The 16,502-nt window shown below is 49.8% G+C and overlaps 6 protein-coding genes and 1 non-coding gene across 7 annotated transcripts; 3 read left to right on the forward strand and 4 right to left on the reverse strand.

Annotated features, from left to right (window-relative positions):
* Nucleotides 1-493: 493 nt before the first annotated feature.
* On the reverse strand, nt 494-1,143 carry M431DRAFT_263148 (hypothetical protein). The gene has a single exon (XM_024913881.1). The coding sequence runs from the start codon at nt 1,040-1,042 to the stop codon at nt 704-706; it is 339 nt and encodes a 112-aa protein (XP_024769897.1). The 5' UTR covers nt 1,043-1,143; the 3' UTR covers nt 494-703.
* A 1,330-nt stretch (nt 1,144-2,473) lies between these two features.
* On the reverse strand, nt 2,474-4,851 carry M431DRAFT_512426 (hypothetical protein). The gene has a single exon (XM_024919833.1). It carries the CDS (start codon nt 4,395-4,397, stop codon nt 2,892-2,894), a length of 1,506 nt encoding a protein of 501 aa, XP_024769898.1. The 5' UTR covers nt 4,398-4,851; the 3' UTR covers nt 2,474-2,891.
* Nucleotides 4,852-5,938: 1,087 nt separating this feature from the next.
* M431DRAFT_t174 lies at nt 5,939-6,020 on the forward strand. Its single transcript has one exon. It is a non-coding gene; the product is annotated as a tRNA-Thr (tRNA).
* A 362-nt stretch (nt 6,021-6,382) lies between these two features.
* M431DRAFT_152443 (hypothetical protein) lies at nt 6,383-7,798 on the reverse strand. The gene is made up of 3 exons (XM_024912855.1): nt 7,680-7,798; nt 7,529-7,616; nt 6,383-7,455 (listed from the first exon to the last, which is right to left on the reverse strand). Exons 1-3 carry the CDS (start codon nt 7,722-7,724, stop codon nt 6,614-6,616), a joined length of 975 nt encoding a protein of 324 aa, XP_024769899.1. The 5' UTR covers nt 7,725-7,798; the 3' UTR covers nt 6,383-6,613.
* Nucleotides 7,799-8,416: 618 nt separating this feature from the next.
* M431DRAFT_499664 (hypothetical protein) lies at nt 8,417-9,484 on the forward strand (the record flags this gene model as incomplete). The annotated part of the gene is made up of 2 exons (XM_024917824.1): nt 8,417-9,300; nt 9,376-9,484. 2 exons carry the CDS (start codon nt 8,417-8,419, stop codon nt 9,482-9,484), a joined length of 993 nt encoding a protein of 330 aa, XP_024769900.1.
* A 1,588-nt stretch (nt 9,485-11,072) lies between these two features.
* M431DRAFT_263185 (hypothetical protein) lies at nt 11,073-11,429 on the reverse strand. The gene has a single exon (XM_024913882.1). The coding sequence runs from the start codon at nt 11,378-11,380 to the stop codon at nt 11,159-11,161; it is 222 nt and encodes a 73-aa protein (XP_024769901.1). The 5' UTR covers nt 11,381-11,429; the 3' UTR covers nt 11,073-11,158.
* A 562-nt stretch (nt 11,430-11,991) lies between these two features.
* M431DRAFT_512428 (hypothetical protein) lies at nt 11,992-16,367 on the forward strand. The gene is made up of 3 exons (XM_024919834.1): nt 11,992-12,275; nt 12,441-14,946; nt 15,017-16,367. The coding sequence occupies exons 1-3, from the start codon at nt 12,256-12,258 to the stop codon at nt 16,217-16,219; spliced, it is 3,729 nt and encodes a 1,242-aa protein (XP_024769902.1). The 5' UTR covers nt 11,992-12,255; the 3' UTR covers nt 16,220-16,367.
* The last annotated feature ends 135 nt before the right edge of the window (nt 16,368-16,502 follow it).

Here is a 16,502-nt window from a genome sequence, read left to right on the forward strand (position 1 = left end):
GAGCAAATGCCACTCTACGGAGTACGGTATTGCTACTTGTTCCCCTCAAGGTATTTCTCTTTACATCATCGCCGTGTCATGAATGTTTTTTTATCAGGTATACCTGTTTTTTTCAGTACAATCGTCAACGGGTATCTGGAATGGCCGCTATTCTCTGTCGCGGGCATAATTATTTGTTAGACGTTGAACCTTCTCGAAACAGTGCCGGCTTGTTGAGGTTCAACCCTCTGTGGGACAAGTCAAGTGAAACGGAGCGTCTGAACGGTTTGCGCTTCTGGAACTAAGCTCCGTTATCCACCTTTGCCCGACTACCCGTGGATAACCCTGGGCAATGCAGGGCAATTCCGACAGACAGGGCTAACAGCAACTTCACCGACTTGCAAGCGTTGATGAATCTGTGCCCTCAGCCAATATCTCTTGACTTGCATCCCAGTCTAAAGGCACAGGCACAGATGCGGTAGGCATCACGAGACGCTACACAGGTTTAGGCCCTACCCAGCTACGTCGTTGACGGTTCTGGACCTGAGCGATATTGGGCCATGGCAATGGAGATTCGCTCTTTATACGAGACGTACCTGTATTCAGTTAGGTCAGGGCCACCGAATCCTCGCTGTTGATGCTGTAATTAGCATACCTTGCTGGCTCAGGAAGGATGCAAAATCCTCCGACGACCTATACTATACTACTTATATGAATCTGCGCATCAAGAGTATGCAGGCTCTGTATCTAGGATATCAGCATCACGACTTGGCAGGCAGCAAAACGGTCGGCCTAGGGACCATTTTCGGAGAAGTTCCGATATGCTGCAGCTAAAGTTACCGAACCAGCCATGTACAGTACGACTACGGATTTTGTTGCCGGGTTTTACGCCAAATGTCTGTTTTGGTGGCCGAGTTTTGCATGTGCCGAGATTCGGTCGCCAGGGATTGGGCAGCAAAAAAACTGCAAGATTATAATCAAGGGACAAGAGAGAAAGGGAGGGACAACAGGGACAAGAGAGAGAGAAAAGAACAGATAAACGGCCAGACAAGGGGAGCTTCATCGGAAGGGTGTCCTGTTAAGACCCCTTCCTGGCCCTTTTGCACCCAAAAGAGGGTGCTGCCAAGGCATGTCGTGAGAAAACTTGTCGAGAAAGGGCACGCACGCACATCAGCGGCACAACCTATACAAAGTGCCCCCTAGTAGGATTCGCATTCGCATATCCATAGTACGTAAGCCCCCGAGATGCGACCTTCTCATCATACATGGAACATACACGCAAGTCCAAGGACACACAGCCTGACTGGCCCGTTACTTGTGTAACAACTGAAGAAACAAGAAGAAGGAGAAAGAGGCCAAGGGGGACACGCAGCCTGTCACTTGTTCCGTCTTCAGCCCCCAAACGTCCAATGGCAGCTCACTCAACGCCACCCCTCCCCCGTTTGCTCTCCTTGCCCTTATCCCGCTCTATCAAAAAGAAAAAGCGAAAAGTTTCTCCGCGCCAATCAGGAAGAGCATGAAGAACCTTTTTCCCTTTTTAACACTCGTCCATACGAGTAACTACTCGGACACTTTCTTATTGAATTTGGAGGTTTTTGTCAGGATGATCCTTGAAGCTATTTGATTGGCCAGCCTCTTACAGTAATAGTAAGAAGAAAAACGAACCATATCTGAAGGTAAAAAAGATCCACCAATTCCCTGTATTAGGTAGGGCGGCGGAGAGGAGCCCGAAAAATTCTAGGGTAGGTCAATCTAACCCCCCTCCCCTTCCAAAGGCGCAATTTCGTGCCAAGAATGGGGTCCGTGGCAAACCACATAGAGACAGAGCACGAGTAAGTTCACACATACTACTGTATATTACAAGGTATATAGTAGTAAGGCATATAAGCATACATACAGTAGGATACGGCCCGAGGGGAGGGGAGGAGCGGCGGCTCTCGCTCAAGCAGAAAAATCCTTCGAAACGTGAAATAGGCTCGGAGGCGAGGAACTAACGGCAACGAAAAGGAAGGAGAAAGAAGAAGAAAAAATAGAGATAGCTTGTCTGACTCTCTTTTTTAGGCGAAGGATTGCTTTTCATCCCATGCTTGCTTGCTGCAGATGACATACATACATATACTAGTAAGTTCCATTTTCCCGTTTATACGAGCGTAAACTCGTGCTAGGAATCAAACCCCAGGTAAAAACTGTACTAAAGAGGTCCACGGGCGGCATATAAGACAAAAAAACATGAAAGGGACCCTTGCGCCGTGATAAGCGCGTCCAATCGGCGGTCTTGTTCTCACATGGAGCTACGAGTATATTGCTTGTTAGTCCTTAGGATCAGCACTTGGATCAAAGTCTTGATATTGTGAGCCTACTGCTCAGATATTCGGTCAAGGGGTGCGGCGCCTATGCTCCATGAATGCGGCAAGCCAACTACTCGCAACTACGGACCATGTGGTTCCTTGACGATCTCCCTCATCAATGCGGCAGGTAAGACCAACGGGTCTTTAGCCTCCATCACGGATTTGGTCGTCCCTGCATGTGATGGCCCTTGACAGTATCCAGTATTTTTGCCTGATTTGTATGAATCGAGCTACCAAGCCACTGTGCCTAGCAGATAACCAACGTGCTAGGGGTATAACAACTCTAAATGTATTTTGTGCTGGGCCTATTCTACTACAGACGTCTCCAACTCCAAAAGAGACATCATCTCGGCCCAAAGGAAAATATTTACATAGCCTAATGAAGGATTGCCGCCCAGGTCTATAATGGTGCTACACCGAATGAATGCTAAACCGTTCCTTTGTTGAGAAACCCCCCACGGAATCGCCCAGAGTTGCCGCCTTGCAGGGCCACAGCGTTGCCCAGACTCGGCCGAAATCACAATCCCTGTCTTAAGAGGAGGACGCGCAAGAGGATTCATCTTCCTAAAGTCTCTCCTCAAAGTCATACCAAGCATCCTGGCGCAGGATGCGGTCTCTATGCCAAGGCCCGAGGAAGTGACCGTTTGGGTCGGCAACATCGCGTATGTGTCTGAACTTGTCCAGGTCACCGCCATACATGGTTTCAATCTCGGTACTATAGGTTTCAAAGTTCTTGGCCCAATGGGGCCTGCCGCCCATATCCTTCATCAGCCACTCGAATGCCTGATAGTAACGTTCCCGACATGGTGGATCGTGCCAATAAGGCCGGTACAGAGTTGCGTTGAGATACAACGTCGGGCCATCCTTGACAGTTGGGTCAAGATAAGGCCGTGCGTTTGAAGTAAGAGTCGTATCACTGACACGAACTTCAACTGGCGCGTGAACATAGAGGCCCTCGGCCGAGAAGGGAATGTTGTGTGGCACATAGTCAGGGTCATTGGGCGTGAGTTGGTTGAGCCACGAGCTGAGTCTGCGAAGCGCCTCTGGGCCCTTGTGCAGGGGAATCGCCCATTCGTTGACAAACTGAGAATAGAGACAATTCATCAACAGGGCTTTGCGGCTTGGCTGGACAGCTGTCGTTGTGGAACCGTTGGCGAATCCGTACTGCATACCAAATACGAACCACTCAACCCACGGAAGGATGCGAGGCACATACTGGGCCAGGTAGAGCAGATTGTGATAGACGTAATAGCCCAAAGATCCATCGTAGTAGCTCACCGGGGGTTCGCGATGTTCTTCTTCCGTCTTCTCGGCCTGCCAGACTACCGCCCGGCGTGTATAAGGGAACCACCAGACCCGCACAAACTCACTCTGAGTCCACAAGTCCTTTTGCCAGGCGTTGAACATTCGCAAATCAGAGTCAATGGTCTGCTTCCACTTGAGGCTAAAGGCTGGGACGGCGCGGAAGGTGATTTCAGAGATGATGCCAAGAGAACCCAGAGAGAGCAGCGCGGCTTGGAATAGTTCGGGATTATCATCCTTGGAGCAGGACTTGGTGGTGCCATCGATAAGGGTGATTTTGAGAGCGAGGACATCCTCGGACATGAGGCCGTGGCGGATACTGCTGCCATGGGTTCCCGTCGAGATGGCACCGGCAATTGACTGCTGGTTGATACTGCCGAGATTCGGCATGGCCAGGCCGTGGCGTTCAAGTTCCTCGCATAGCGTATACAGGCGAATGCCGCTCTGCATCACCACGATGCCGGTTTTATCGTCCACCGAGAGAATCTTGTTGTACTTGTCCAAGTTGACCAGCCAGTGCGAGGTCCAGGTAATGTTAGAGGGCGAGTGTCCGCATCCCACGGTCGTGATTCGCTTGCGCCATTTTCGCGCATAATTGACCATCCATTCAATTTCCTCCAGCGATTCGGGCTGGATGTAAAGCTCTGGGAGGCAGGAAAAGGTGCGCGCCCATGTGTGGTGGGTATGGTGGAAGACGGCGCGCTCGTTGAGGATCTCGTCTCCATCAACGGAACCCTCGCCGTGGCCGAAAAGCAGCAGTTTCTGCATGTCGCAGGATGTGCTGCTGGATTCCTCTCTTTGTTCTTCTTCTCTTCTTCTCCCTTGCCGTTTCAACTCACCCGTTGATCCAGGATACAGACAGCGGGCAAGAGTGAAGAGCGGCTTTTCAGATGGCCGCTGGCAGGATTCCAAAGACAGATACAGTAGCTTGATAGGGTGATCACGCAATTTGTTTGCTGTGGTGAAGAATCCTTGTTGCGCAAAATTATTTTAGTCGGTGCAACCATCCCGTGAGTCAAGATAAGAGAGCTGGAGATGAATGAAGAGCGTCAGATGAAATGAAGAGAGCCATTGTTCAAATGACAAATGGCGAGATTCGCGAAGGAAGGAGGCAATTCACAGACGTCGCTTCCATGATGCAACGATTTTTTTCACTTTTTACTTTTCAGGTGCCACTTGCGGCATCGAGACGCAGTTCGGATTTGTAACGCCTACCCGGGAAGGTCTAACAGCCTTTCCGTCGCAATTACGGAATTCATTCGGCGAACGAGCACAGGCACTGAGCAGCTTGCTATCAACTGCCTCTGCTATCAAAGTAACACTAGGAATTGAATGGGTGCCAGCTTTTGGCCACTCAAGGGTCTAGATCTGAGAGAAAAAAAATTTGGTCCCTGCGTCGGCGCTACTCAAACCTCCGAGTTAAGCCGTGCCTGCGCTAATTTGCCGGTATAGATGGACAACATGATGGGCCGTCTTTTGACAGCTGACAGTAGTTGCTATTTAGCAGTGCAGACGTCAGAAAGAATGAGGGTGTGAACTTTCATTTAAGTTGATCCGAGAGATGGCGCATCGCTTGCCGTTAAAAGTCAGGTTCGCCAAAACGGAACTCTTTCCGAGAGCCATTTCTAACCGTCAACTCCAAAGCTATCAGGTCCACCGTCGGCAGAGACATCCGACTGTTGTTCTCATCAAACAGACTGTTTGGAGCTATCTCTACGTAAATCGCTGATCCTAGAGTAATCATCCATTGAAGAATCCCTGGATTGTTCCTCGCAAGTACCTGTACTCCGCGAGTACAGTCCTATACTTCACTTTACCCATGAAGCTATTCCGTCCATCACCATGCAGATGCCTCCATTCCAAGCATGTTCTGCCCCTGAACGTTCGCCATTGGTGCCCGCGGAAACATATTACGCGCGCAGTACAACTGCCGATGCCCAAAAATCTGCTCTTGCTGCTCCGACTCCTGCAATAGTCTGTCGGAGTGGGCTCATGGTTCGTATATTGGCGCGGCGCTTTATTAATGCTAGAGGCGTGGCATCTCCTCGGACCGACGGCGCTTGCAAATCACGAGGAAATTGATGCGCCCTCCAGCCCGGTAGTTTTTAAGGCTGCAACTATTCGGGTGCTTAGATTTCGTCAGATTCGCTTGCATCGGCTGTTTCGTAGGAGGGGGCTATTGTCGATCAATAAGAGGTTTAAACCAACTACCTCTGCCGAATAATGAAGCTTCGCTAAATCCGACGGTAGCTCGCTCGTCAAGCATGTATAAGTTAAATTGACAGAGCAGCCTGCATCAAAACCTCTTTGCCCGCTTGGCTAAGCGGTATAGCGTGTCACTAGTAAATACTTGACATGACAAGGTGATCAGTTCGACTCTGATAGTGGGCATTCTTTTTTCCTAACTCTCCACTTCCATTTTTTTTTTGTTACCGTCTACTCCAGAGCTTGTAGCAGCAGTTTACCGTTTCAATTAGCACTGGCTGTAGTAATTTTGGACACAGTCTATATCTTTTTTAGAATTAAAGACGCTGGAATGTTTACAGGCCTATCAATCGGGATCTCGAATGTTGCAAGTTGACGCTGTGGGCATTAAGCAAAAGGAGAAAGTCAGCGACATGACTCGATGTGCGAAACTGACCTAACCTACATAATGCACCTCAACTATGGTAGACATCAAAACAAATACTATAACTAATTCATACTATATTAAAAGCCCGTATCTCTATTATTTCTCTCTCATCCCTAAGATTGCAAGTTGATGGAGCGGTCATTTTGGAACCTAAAAATGAGAAAATCGTTTGTTTCCTGACAGCTACGTAAAATAAGAGGAGAGCAATCTATCGTTTCTGTAAATACGAGTAATTTGTTGTTCTGTTTGTTCAGCACCTCATCTCCAAAACGCCTGTAGACCGCCTGTTGTTAATTTCAATTGCGCATAACCCATGGCATATCCCCAGTCCTCCTTCGACTGTAGCCCTTTGCTAGATCTCTACAGGGACCAGAGGATCTTCACCACGCAACGTCCTCCATTTATTGGCGGCGTTGAGCACATCTGGGCATCCTTGCAGCAAGTATCCCCATTTGGTAAAGAACTTCTCCGTAAACTCCCACCCGGATATGTCCCATGGATCTGACCATGAGAGAATGCCGAGCTCTGTAGAACTCGAGCTCGCAGGAGTAAAGGTCCTTAACCGGTACTCTTGCAATGGAGTCATTCCTACTGTTGTAGGCGGCGGCGTGGAAACTTCAATCTCATCATCCAACTCGACGACTGGCGACGATTCCTTGTCTGGCGTCGATTTACTGTCATCTGGTGAAGCACGAAAGTCATCTGGTGTACAACCAATGCTTGCGAAGATATCCCCAATCAAGTCTTGTAGTATTTCGTCCTCATCAACATTAAACTCCTCTACCGCGAGGATAAGATTGTCACGCAGCTGAGGCGATGGGAAAAGGTCAATCCAGCCTGGGTGAGGAATCTCCGCCTGGAGTCTCGTAGGTGTAAATGCTGGGGGGATAGCAGGAGTGCCATCAAGATTTTGAGGAGCGAGTTTAAGGTCGCTAAGCGAAAAGGTACGGCGGACGTCGCACATCGTGGAGGCTATCGGCGAGATGCTACTTAGGATGAAGAAGTTTGTAATGACTGCTCTAGAGACATTGAGAACAATGACGTAGAGCAGTCTGTGATCGGGAGTAAGCGGGAAATAAACTTGATGAGAAGGGACTACAGGCTTCCCGCGCTCGCCTGCAGAAGCTGCTGGGAGCACGGCTGTTGTCGTCTCTGATTCGTGCTCCTGGGCAAGATTCAATCTCTGCCGCCGGCCTGGATCGGATACCGGGTCAATTCTCCGATGCAAGAGTTTAAATAAAAGAGGGACCGGGAAAGGAATCCTTACGAGCAGCCCGCTGGTTGAGCCTATTTTGTCTTTTCCTCCTTTCCTTAGCATCCTTGAGCCCAGACCAGTCGTCCTTTTCATCCAGCTTCTGCTTGGGCCTCCTGATTCAGCTTCTGGCCAACCTTGTCCGATCCACATGAAGTAGACTCACCTCGTCCCGTAGAGGTACTAGACGAAATCTCTGAAATGTAGCCATCGTATGTATATGTTGAGTTAGACCAATGATTCTCTCCAGGAAAATAACGCGGAAGAGGATTCCGTAGATAGGAGAAGGATGAATCTGGAGTGTGGAAGGTCATCAGTTTGTCTTCGATGTCTCCTGCTGACTGGAGATGACCAAATTGGGAAAGCTGGTGGGGTTTCAGAGGGCTGGCGCTAATGTAGTCGAATGACAACACCATGCCTGTTGAGGCTTAGCTTGAAGACGTTCTGAGGCGAGGGCGAATCGGTGGGAGTTTATCTGTATATTGAACAAGAGATGGATGACGAAGACTGCCATTTGCGGTATACGATACTCCAAGAATTTGGTATTGAATGGACATTTACGGATTCTAACTCTAACATCTTCATTTGAAGCATTGAATCAAGACAACTCAACTTACATCGTGATTTGAAAGCTACGAATATATAAAGGCGCCTACGTTCGCTGGAATAACTGGAACTCATCATGGAAACTTACACACATTTCTCTCGACATATTAGAAACCATATAAGAGAGAAACCAACATTCTGAAACTTATACGTTTCTTCAAGTGTTTGATCTGACATTTCCATCATTCGAATCACATACTTCAAATTTCATTCCATTTACTTATTACCGAAGTTCTACAGACTCATCACAACTCTTCTTAGTTCACAATGAGCGCTGCACATGTGGTTTGGGGTTTAATGACAAACCGCTGGTCGTACCCCAGCCTCGAGTCTCTTGAAAACCTCCCCATTCCAGGCAAAACTGTCATAGTCATAGGTGCCAGCGCTGGTCTTGGTCTCGAAGCTGCCCGACATTACGCTCATTTAGGGGCATCTCGAGTCATCCTGGGCGTTCGGTCACAGAACAAGGGCGATGAAGCTAAACGGAATATCACCTCTAGCCTGAGTCCTGAAGCAGCCAAAGCATGCGTCATTGATGTCTGGATTATTGATTTAGCATCGTTTGCATCTGTTAAAGCATTTGCGGACCGCGCCACAACAGAGCTTTCATCAATCGACATTGCCTTGCTTAATGCTGCCGTCGACAAAGCTCAATTCGGACTTACAAAGGATGGCTGGGAAGAAACCCTGCAAGTGAATACTCTGGCGACGACGCTTCTGGCTTTGCTATTACTTCCAAAGATGCGGCAATCATCACGACCTGACTGGAAGCCGTGTTTAAGCATTGTCGCTTCAAGAGGGCACCAGTTAGTGTCGGAGGGAGCATCTTGGCAGGATGCGCCCAACTGCATAGAAGCGCTGAACAAGAAAGAAAATTTTGGGCAGGCGCCTATCAGATATTGCACTTCCAAGCTGCTTATCATTTATGCGGTTAGGGAGATTGCGAAGCTTGCTCTCTCGCCTCGAAATGAACCAGACGTCGTGGTGAACTATTCATGTCCGGGGGCATGTAAGTCGGACTTGGCGCGGGAAGCGGATTCTATGGGAAAAAAGGTTGGGCTTGCCGTCATCCAGGCTACGATTTGCAAGACGACGGAGGAAGGATCCAGGACAATAGTCTTTGCGACCGGTCTTGGCGTCCAGAGCCATGGATTATGGTATCACAAGGATAGAATGGCGGAGTAAGGCAGCCCCTGAACGTGTTTATTTTTTTGATGGAATAACTCTTGTGGACTTTGACTAATATTACTTTATAGACCCGGAGTACTAGTTACAAATGAAAAGGGGCAAAAGCTGCAAGCAAAGGTTTGGAAGGAAATTTTGGAGGTTCTGGCGCCATATGGCATTGAGGCTGCTTCCAAATAACGATGTATAATTTCCGTGGTTGTCTTTTTATAGACGGACGTATTTGTCGGAGAGAAAGATTTGCGCACTTAATTTCTGCTTAGCTGATGAAGTGATTCTATCAGCGATGAAGGCTTCTTGTATTAATATAATTGTTCTATAAACTATTACCATTAGCTGAAGCTGTAACATTTGAGACTTGTGGCGTTGATGTGAAGTGTGTAATTATTGTTTCTCTATGATAAAAATGCGGCAAATCCCATCTAGGCGTGTACATGAAAAATGGCAGCCTCTAAAGCGATCTCTAAAATACCCTCTGAAACAATCGTTAAAGTAGCCTCTAAAGCAACAGCGCATAAAGAATGGCAACCTGGAAATTAACAAAGCATCTCCTCCCTCTATCTCAGCGCTTAAACTCATAAATGGTGTCGGTCATTATGATTCCATCTGTTCTATTAGCTCTTGCTAGAAAGCCGAATCATATTTGTCGAGTACGTCCTTCAAAACAGTCTCATCTTGCTTGCTGAAGGCTTGCGGGTAGGCTCCTTTGGCAACCAGTAGTTGCTTGAAGGTGGGAATGACGGAGTCATGTCCTTGAGGCTGGCTATTTTAGTAAGACATAGTATCAGTGGCGTCTTCCCATGACCGTCTTTGTGTTCTTCTAGATAGCCACTCTATGTCAGCAGTAACTCTGCGATATGAGGTTTACCTTTCGATAGGGCTCTATGAAGGGCCGTCTGACCCATAAAATTCCACATGTTGAGGTTTAGGAGCGGTGATTGGGGATAAATCTTGACCATGTATCGTCGTCAGTAATATCTGGGCTTGCGCCATTCCCAAGCAAGAATCTCGTCAAGGCCATGTTCTGATCTTTGACTGCCAGAAGCATTAAATTGTCGAAGTAACTATCTCTTCTGTTGAGATAGTTTGCAATGCCGACCACGCACAGAAATTGACGTGAGATGTCAATATGACCGTTGCTTACACACCAACTGATCCATACCTTCTATAGAGACCGCAGTGCGTGCTTTACAACTGTCGGTTTCTTACCAGACGTTTTGGCGTTGATCGAAGCCTCTTCAAGCATTTGCTTCACAATTTCCTGATCGTTAGACGAAACAGTGTGATGAATATGTCCAAGTGGCCGTGTTTGACATTGTGAGAGATGCAAATCTCTTACTCGTTGACACTCTTTTTAAGATGATTGTAAAGGGCCACTGTTGGGTTCGACGAGGAGGTGAAAGTAGATGGGACTTGGATGACGCTTAAACAAGATGCGATTGATGACTTCGGCTGGGAACCGGACAGGATATCGATGGCTAGTGTGTGAAGTTGGAGCGAGAGTTGATACTGGAGCGGATGACACTTTACACCTCATTCGTCAAGGTCACAGGATTGGCAGCTGATGCAAAATTTTATGTTGAGACTGTCTGGTGTTGAGATTGAGTCTCTCTGCATGCGCACTCAGAAGGTTAAATATGTGCGTTACCGGCGATATCTCCCTGAACATGAAGCCATCTCCGACCATTCTGATATGATCGTTCACTGAGTGAATCAGTGTCAAATGTTGAAGAATCGCCATAACATGTATCGTTATCTTCGATGAAGGCTCCCGTGTAAGACGGATTCATGAAATACTGGTGTAGAAAGGAAGCAATGACATTCCTTTGAGCTAAAACGAGGTTGGATGGATGTTCAGATGCTACTTAACCGGGGTTCATATGTACGTGTATGTGTGTGTTTAACAATGCATGCACGTCTGTGCCAAGGAAACAAAGAGACAAAGGAATGGCGATTATGATGGTCGTGAGAGAATTGCTTCTCGAATAACACCTGACGAAAGGGTACTGCACCAGAACGTACGTAGGCTGAGGATCGATGGATGATTAATACGCTCAATACGCTGTGAATACGCATAGTTGGGAGAGGGGATTGATGTCGAACATTTGACGAAAGAACCACGCACTGTACATGTACTTTATACACGCTTTGGAGGGCTATGACTCGTAGAGTGGCCATCACATGAATCCTGCCAGAAAAGATCTACACCTTTGTTGCCTTCGAACTCTTTGTCACAATTTTTTGTCCCCTTTAAATCAAAGAAATGGACATTTAGAGATGAATGATACTAGAAGTCAGAGAATCCGCTGCAGTCCGGGTTCATGTACAATACTTGCATGTACATACAAGCACATTACGGACCCCTCGGTATCAATAGATTAAATCCATTGCGGCATCATGCATCGAGCCAGCCCGTGAAAGGAAGCTGATAAAGAGACATGACTAAGCGCCCCGCTGCTCGATGCCCGCTAGTTCGCTTGGAGAAAAAAACGTCATTCCGAGTGCAGCACCTTGTTGCTCGGAGCTACGAATTACAGCAAGCTTAGTGCTGTGATCCAGGCAAGCCAGGCACTGTGCCGTGCAGAGAGCGCTGCAGCAGCCGCTACAGTGTCTGTTACAGCGCCTCAGGACACTAGAAGGCCAGCTCAGCCACCTGTGCAACATCATCCCTCATTTTCAGACCAAGGCAAGGCCTGGTCCATTCTTGTACATGCCACTTCTCCACCACCAATCTCCCACGCTGCATTATCTTCCTTTCTCTTCAATTCACATGCAGCCCTGGCTTGATCGGCTCTTCCTGCAACTATCTCGACCGCTATCGACGCTTTCTTTCACCACTGCTCCGAGCTACTCGGAATAGCCTCTGCGTTGGCGGCTGGGGGCTGCCTTCAGCTGCAACTCATACCAACGAACCCCCCCGAACACGAGCGAACAATTGCATGTAGCCCAGCATGTCGGACGTGGGCGAGAGGTACGTCGACCAGCCTCTGATTTTTGATCACCGTCTTTGTCCGTTTGCCTGCTGCAACGTCTCTTTCTTGTTTGCGACCATCGCCGCGTCCTGTTTTGCCGTCGAGCCCTGTTGGAGCAATTAATGGACTTGGAGGGTTGACTGACTCGGTTGATGTGGCTACAGCAACCACCACAAGCGGTCCAAGTCCGCCGCGGCGTTGTCGCTGTTGCGTCGCAAGGACACTCGCGAAGACGAATCCGGAACTGAAGACGATCGATTGTCGACAACAGGTAGCCATGCATCTCCTCCGAAGCATGCTACGTCAGCCCCCCGCGGCCACAGCTCGCGGCTGTCGACACCGTCGGCCGTTCTGAGCAGAACACCTTCCAACAACCAGACCGCTGCAAGCATAAAGGGCTCCCCTATTCAGGATATCAAGACCGGCAGCCTCGAGCAGTCGGTACGCAAATTTAGGGTTGTCGAGGCCCTGCGGAGCGGGGACACGGCGTCCATTTCAAAGGCCATTCGAGAGACGGCGGACGGCGTCCCACGTGCGAGCATGTCGTCGCTTAGCGGGGCCAGTGCTGGAGCGCTCGAAGATACCACCATACTTCATCTGGCCATGCAGTGCGCCGAGTTCCCTGTTATCGAATACGTTCTCTCCGACGGTCTTGGCAGCTTGGATGTGAATTCTCGAGATAAAGATGGCAACACCCCGCTGCACATTGCCGCCATGCACGGCCGTACCCAGGCAGTCAAGCTGCTCCTGGAGCAGAAGGAGATCAACGATGCCATTGCAAATTCCCAAGGGAAGCTGCCCATCGACTTGGCGCGAACCCCCGAGATCTTCCAGCTTCTGCAGCTTTCTCGCTCCATGTTCACAGATACCAAAGTACAGCAAATCCAGGACCTCATCGCCAAGAGCGACTATGATACCCTTGCTCAGGTGCTGGAGGAGCAGCGGCTGAAGACGATGCTCGACATCAACAGCACCGAGTTTGTAAGCGACCCGGCCGTTGCTCAGGCTGGAGGCACCTTGCTTCATGAGGCGGCCAAAAAGAAGAACATTCAGCTCATCCAGGTGCTTCTGCTCCACGGTGCCGACCCTTTCCGCCGCGATCGAAAAGGCAAACTGCCCCAGTCAATTACCAATGATGACAACGTCAAGGCCATTTTGAAAAAGTCGCCGGCCGCCGTGGCAGCTCAGAGGGGAATTCAAGAGAAAGCAGTGCTAGGACATGCGGCCTCGCAAAACGCAACCACTGGTGGTCCCGCTGATCCCCTGGCAGGCCGCGAGGCTCGAGAGATGAAGGGATACTTGAAGAAATGGACCAACTATCGCAAGGGCTACCAGCTAAGATGGTTTGTGCTGGAGGATGGAGTGCTGAGCTATTACAAGCACCAAGACGATGCTGGCTCGGCATGTCGCGGCGCCATCAATATGAAGATTGCTCAGCTTCACATGAGCCCAGACGAGAAGACCAAGTTTGAAATTATCGGCAAGTCGTCTGTTAAGTATACGCTCAAGGCAAACCACGAAGTAGAAGCCAAGCGATGGTTTTGGGCCCTCAACAACTCCATTCAATGGACCAAAGATCAAGCCAGGGAAGAAGAACGCCAAGCAGCTCGCAGCGCTGAGCTTCTTCGAATTGCCAAGGCCGACCAGAGCGGATCAGTCTCTGCGCAAGACTCTCACAGTGAGAACACGAGCATGACGGACTTGCGACGTGTCAGTACGCAGTTACAAGCGCGCCCGATCCTTAGTGTCAAAAAGTCGGACATGACTGGCACCAGCATCGGCAGCGTAGATGAGGAGGACTTCGTAGATACCTATACAGAGGCGGATGCGATGCAAGGTCACGAGCATCCCGCTGGCCCTGGCACCCTACCAGGCGACGGAGACGACGACGACGACTATGGCGAGGAAACGAGCGGCCGTGAAGAGCCCCAGGCGACCAAGGACGCGCTCAACATTACGGCGCAATCAGCAAAGCTGCAGCTTGAGACCATGGGAAGCGTCCACTCGGCTCTTATGGCAGAACTCACCCGTAGTCCTGCCACGACTTTGTCAGATACAAAGGTGACGCAGGCCCTCTCTACATACGACGCTGCCATCCGGAGCTTGACGGCCCTGGTTGGTGACCTGCTCCGGATTTCGAAGGACCGCGACGCATTTTGGCAGTACCGGCTTGATCGCGAGTCCAACATGCGACGAATGTGGGAGGAAAGCATGGCACAGGTGGCTCGTGAGCAGGAAATTCTCGAGGCTCGCGTTGGTGAATCAGAGATGAAGCGCAAGCTCGCAAAGAAGGCGTTGCGAGAAGTCATGGAGCAAGGCGCCTTGCCGTCCGCCAGCGTTACGCCAACGATGGAAAGGGTACAAGAAGAGGTTGAGGAGGTCGAAGTCATTGTAAAGGCAGCTACCCGCGGCTTACCTCGAAAGCCGACGGCTCTCGAGCAGATGGCGGAGCTGTCTGACAGCGAGTCTGGAGTGGAAGACGAGTTCTTTGATGCCGTGGATGCCGGCGACGTTGAAGTCACCGAGATGCCTCCTAGCGACACTAAACAGGAAAAGAAGGACGTCGTCATTTCAGGCATCGACATTAGCAGCTCATTCTCGGGATATGAAAATGGAATTCGGCATAAGCTCAAAATGGAGAGCGATGACCGGCCGAAGATTTCTCTCTGGGTACGTCAACTAATGAAGCAGCTGCCGCTGGTTGCATGAGCGTGCGGGATGGGCTAACAAGTAGGGACAGGGTATTCTCAAGTCTATGATTGGCAAGGATATGACGAGGATGACGCTGCCTGTATCGTTCAACGAGCCTACGTCCTTGCTGTACCGTTGCGGTGAGGACATGGAATACGTGGAGCTCCTCGACCTCGCAGCAGAACGCTCTGATTCGATCGAAAGACTCATGTACGTGGCCGCATTTGCCGCCAGCGAGTACGCGTCCACGATTGGCCGCGTTGCCAAACCTTTCAACCCCTTACTCGGCGAAACTTTTGAGTACGTTCGTCCGGACAAAAACTACCGCTTCTTCATTGAGCAGGTCAGCCATCACCCACCGATTGGCGCCGCCTGGGCAGAGTCGCCAAACTGGACGTACTGGGGCGAATCGCATGTCAAGTCAAAGTTCTACGGCAAGTCGTTTGACATCAACCCTCTTGGTACATGGTTCCTCAAGCTCAGGCCTACCGCCGGTGGCAAGGAGGACTTGTACACATGGAAGAAGGTGACATCTTCAGTGGTTGGCATCATTACGGGAAACCCTACGGTAGACAACTACGGCCCCATGGAGATTAAGAACTGGACAACTGGGGAGGTGGCGTTGGTCGAATTCAAAGCCAGGGGGTGGAAGGCCTCGAGTGCGTACCAGATCGTCGGCAAGGTCATGGATGCCTCGGGCCAGGTGCGCGTGAGCCTCGGCGGGCGATGGAATTCGAGACTGTATGCCCGACTGACGCCGGGCTACGAGGCTGCTGTTGACGAACCCTCAACGAAGAACAAGGATATTGTTCACCGAGGTAGCATAGCAGATCCCAGCCGAGCATACCTCATCTGGCAAGCCAACGAGAGGCCGGCAGGCATTCCTTTCAACTTGACTCCATTTGTGCTGACATTTAACCACATCGACGACAAGCTGAGGCCATGGATTGCACCCACGGACTCACGCCTGCGGCCAGATCAGCGCGCCATGGAGGAGGGAGAGTATGATTTCGCAGCAACGGAGAAGAACAGGCTGGAGGAGAACCAGCGAGCTCGCCGACGAATGCGTGAAAATGCCGGCGAAGAATTCGTCCCTGCATGGTTCACCAAGGCGACCTGCGAAATCACGGGTGAAGAGTACTGGCAGTTCAACGGCAAGTACTGGACACAGCGAGAAAAGGCCGGGCCTGATGGCGATTACGAGGCTGCGTGGGGAGGGTTGGAGCCTATATACGACGATATACCTGCTTAGAATTTCTTGGTAAACGATAGCGGTGGAAGATGAAAGACTCAGAAAAAGTGAGGGAAAAAATGTAACTGTATGAGTTTAGCACTAGAGTTTGAGGTTGAGCTGAGTTGTTTTGTTACTTTGTTAAGGAGAGAGAGGAAGAGGAAGAGGGAGAGGGAGAGAGAGACAGGAGGGGGGATATGATGGAATGAGATGATGAGATGAGGAGTAGCAGTAGCCCGTATGCAATATTAGTACTATACCGAAATACTCTTTATTATTCTCTTGAATCTTGTTAGAATTTGTA

This window comes from Trichoderma harzianum (genome assembly GCF_003025095.1).
Source record: "Trichoderma harzianum CBS 226.95 unplaced genomic scaffold M431scaffold_15, whole genome shotgun sequence".
Classification (NCBI taxonomy): Eukaryota; Fungi; Ascomycota; class Sordariomycetes; order Hypocreales; family Hypocreaceae; genus Trichoderma; species Trichoderma harzianum.

Bases quoted from the DNA above. Each gene is read 5' to 3' on its own strand.
- M431DRAFT_512428 (XM_024919834.1), top strand. From the start codon at position 12,256: ATGTCGGACGTGGGCGAGAG. The intron at 12,276-12,440 runs GTACGTCGACCA...ATGTGGCTACAG, and splicing joins ATGTCGGACGTGGGCGAGAG to CAACCACCACAAGCGGTCCA. The intron at 14,947-15,016 runs GTACGTCAACTA...AAGTAGGGACAG, and splicing joins GGCCGAAGATTTCTCTCTGG to GGTATTCTCAAGTCTATGAT.
- M431DRAFT_263185 (XM_024913882.1), bottom strand. From the start codon at position 11,380: ATGCGTATTCACAGCGTATTGAGCGTATTAATCATCCATCGATCCTCA.
- M431DRAFT_263148 (XM_024913881.1), bottom strand. From the start codon at position 1,042: ATGAAGCTCCCCTTGTCTGGCCGTTTATCTGTTCTTTTCTCTCTCTCT.
- M431DRAFT_512426 (XM_024919833.1), bottom strand. From the start codon at position 4,397: ATGCAGAAACTGCTGCTTTTCGGCCACGGCGAGGGTTCCGTTGATGGA.
- M431DRAFT_152443 (XM_024912855.1), bottom strand. From the start codon at position 7,724: ATGGCTACATTTCAGAGATTTCGTCTAGTACCTCTACGGGACGAG. The intron at 7,617-7,679 runs GTGAGTCTACTT...AGGCCCAAGCAG, and splicing joins TAGTACCTCTACGGGACGAG to AAGCTGGATGAAAAGGACGA. The intron at 7,456-7,528 runs GTAAGGATTCCT...TATCCGATCCAG, and splicing joins GCTCAACCAGCGGGCTGCTC to GCCGGCGGCAGAGATTGAAT.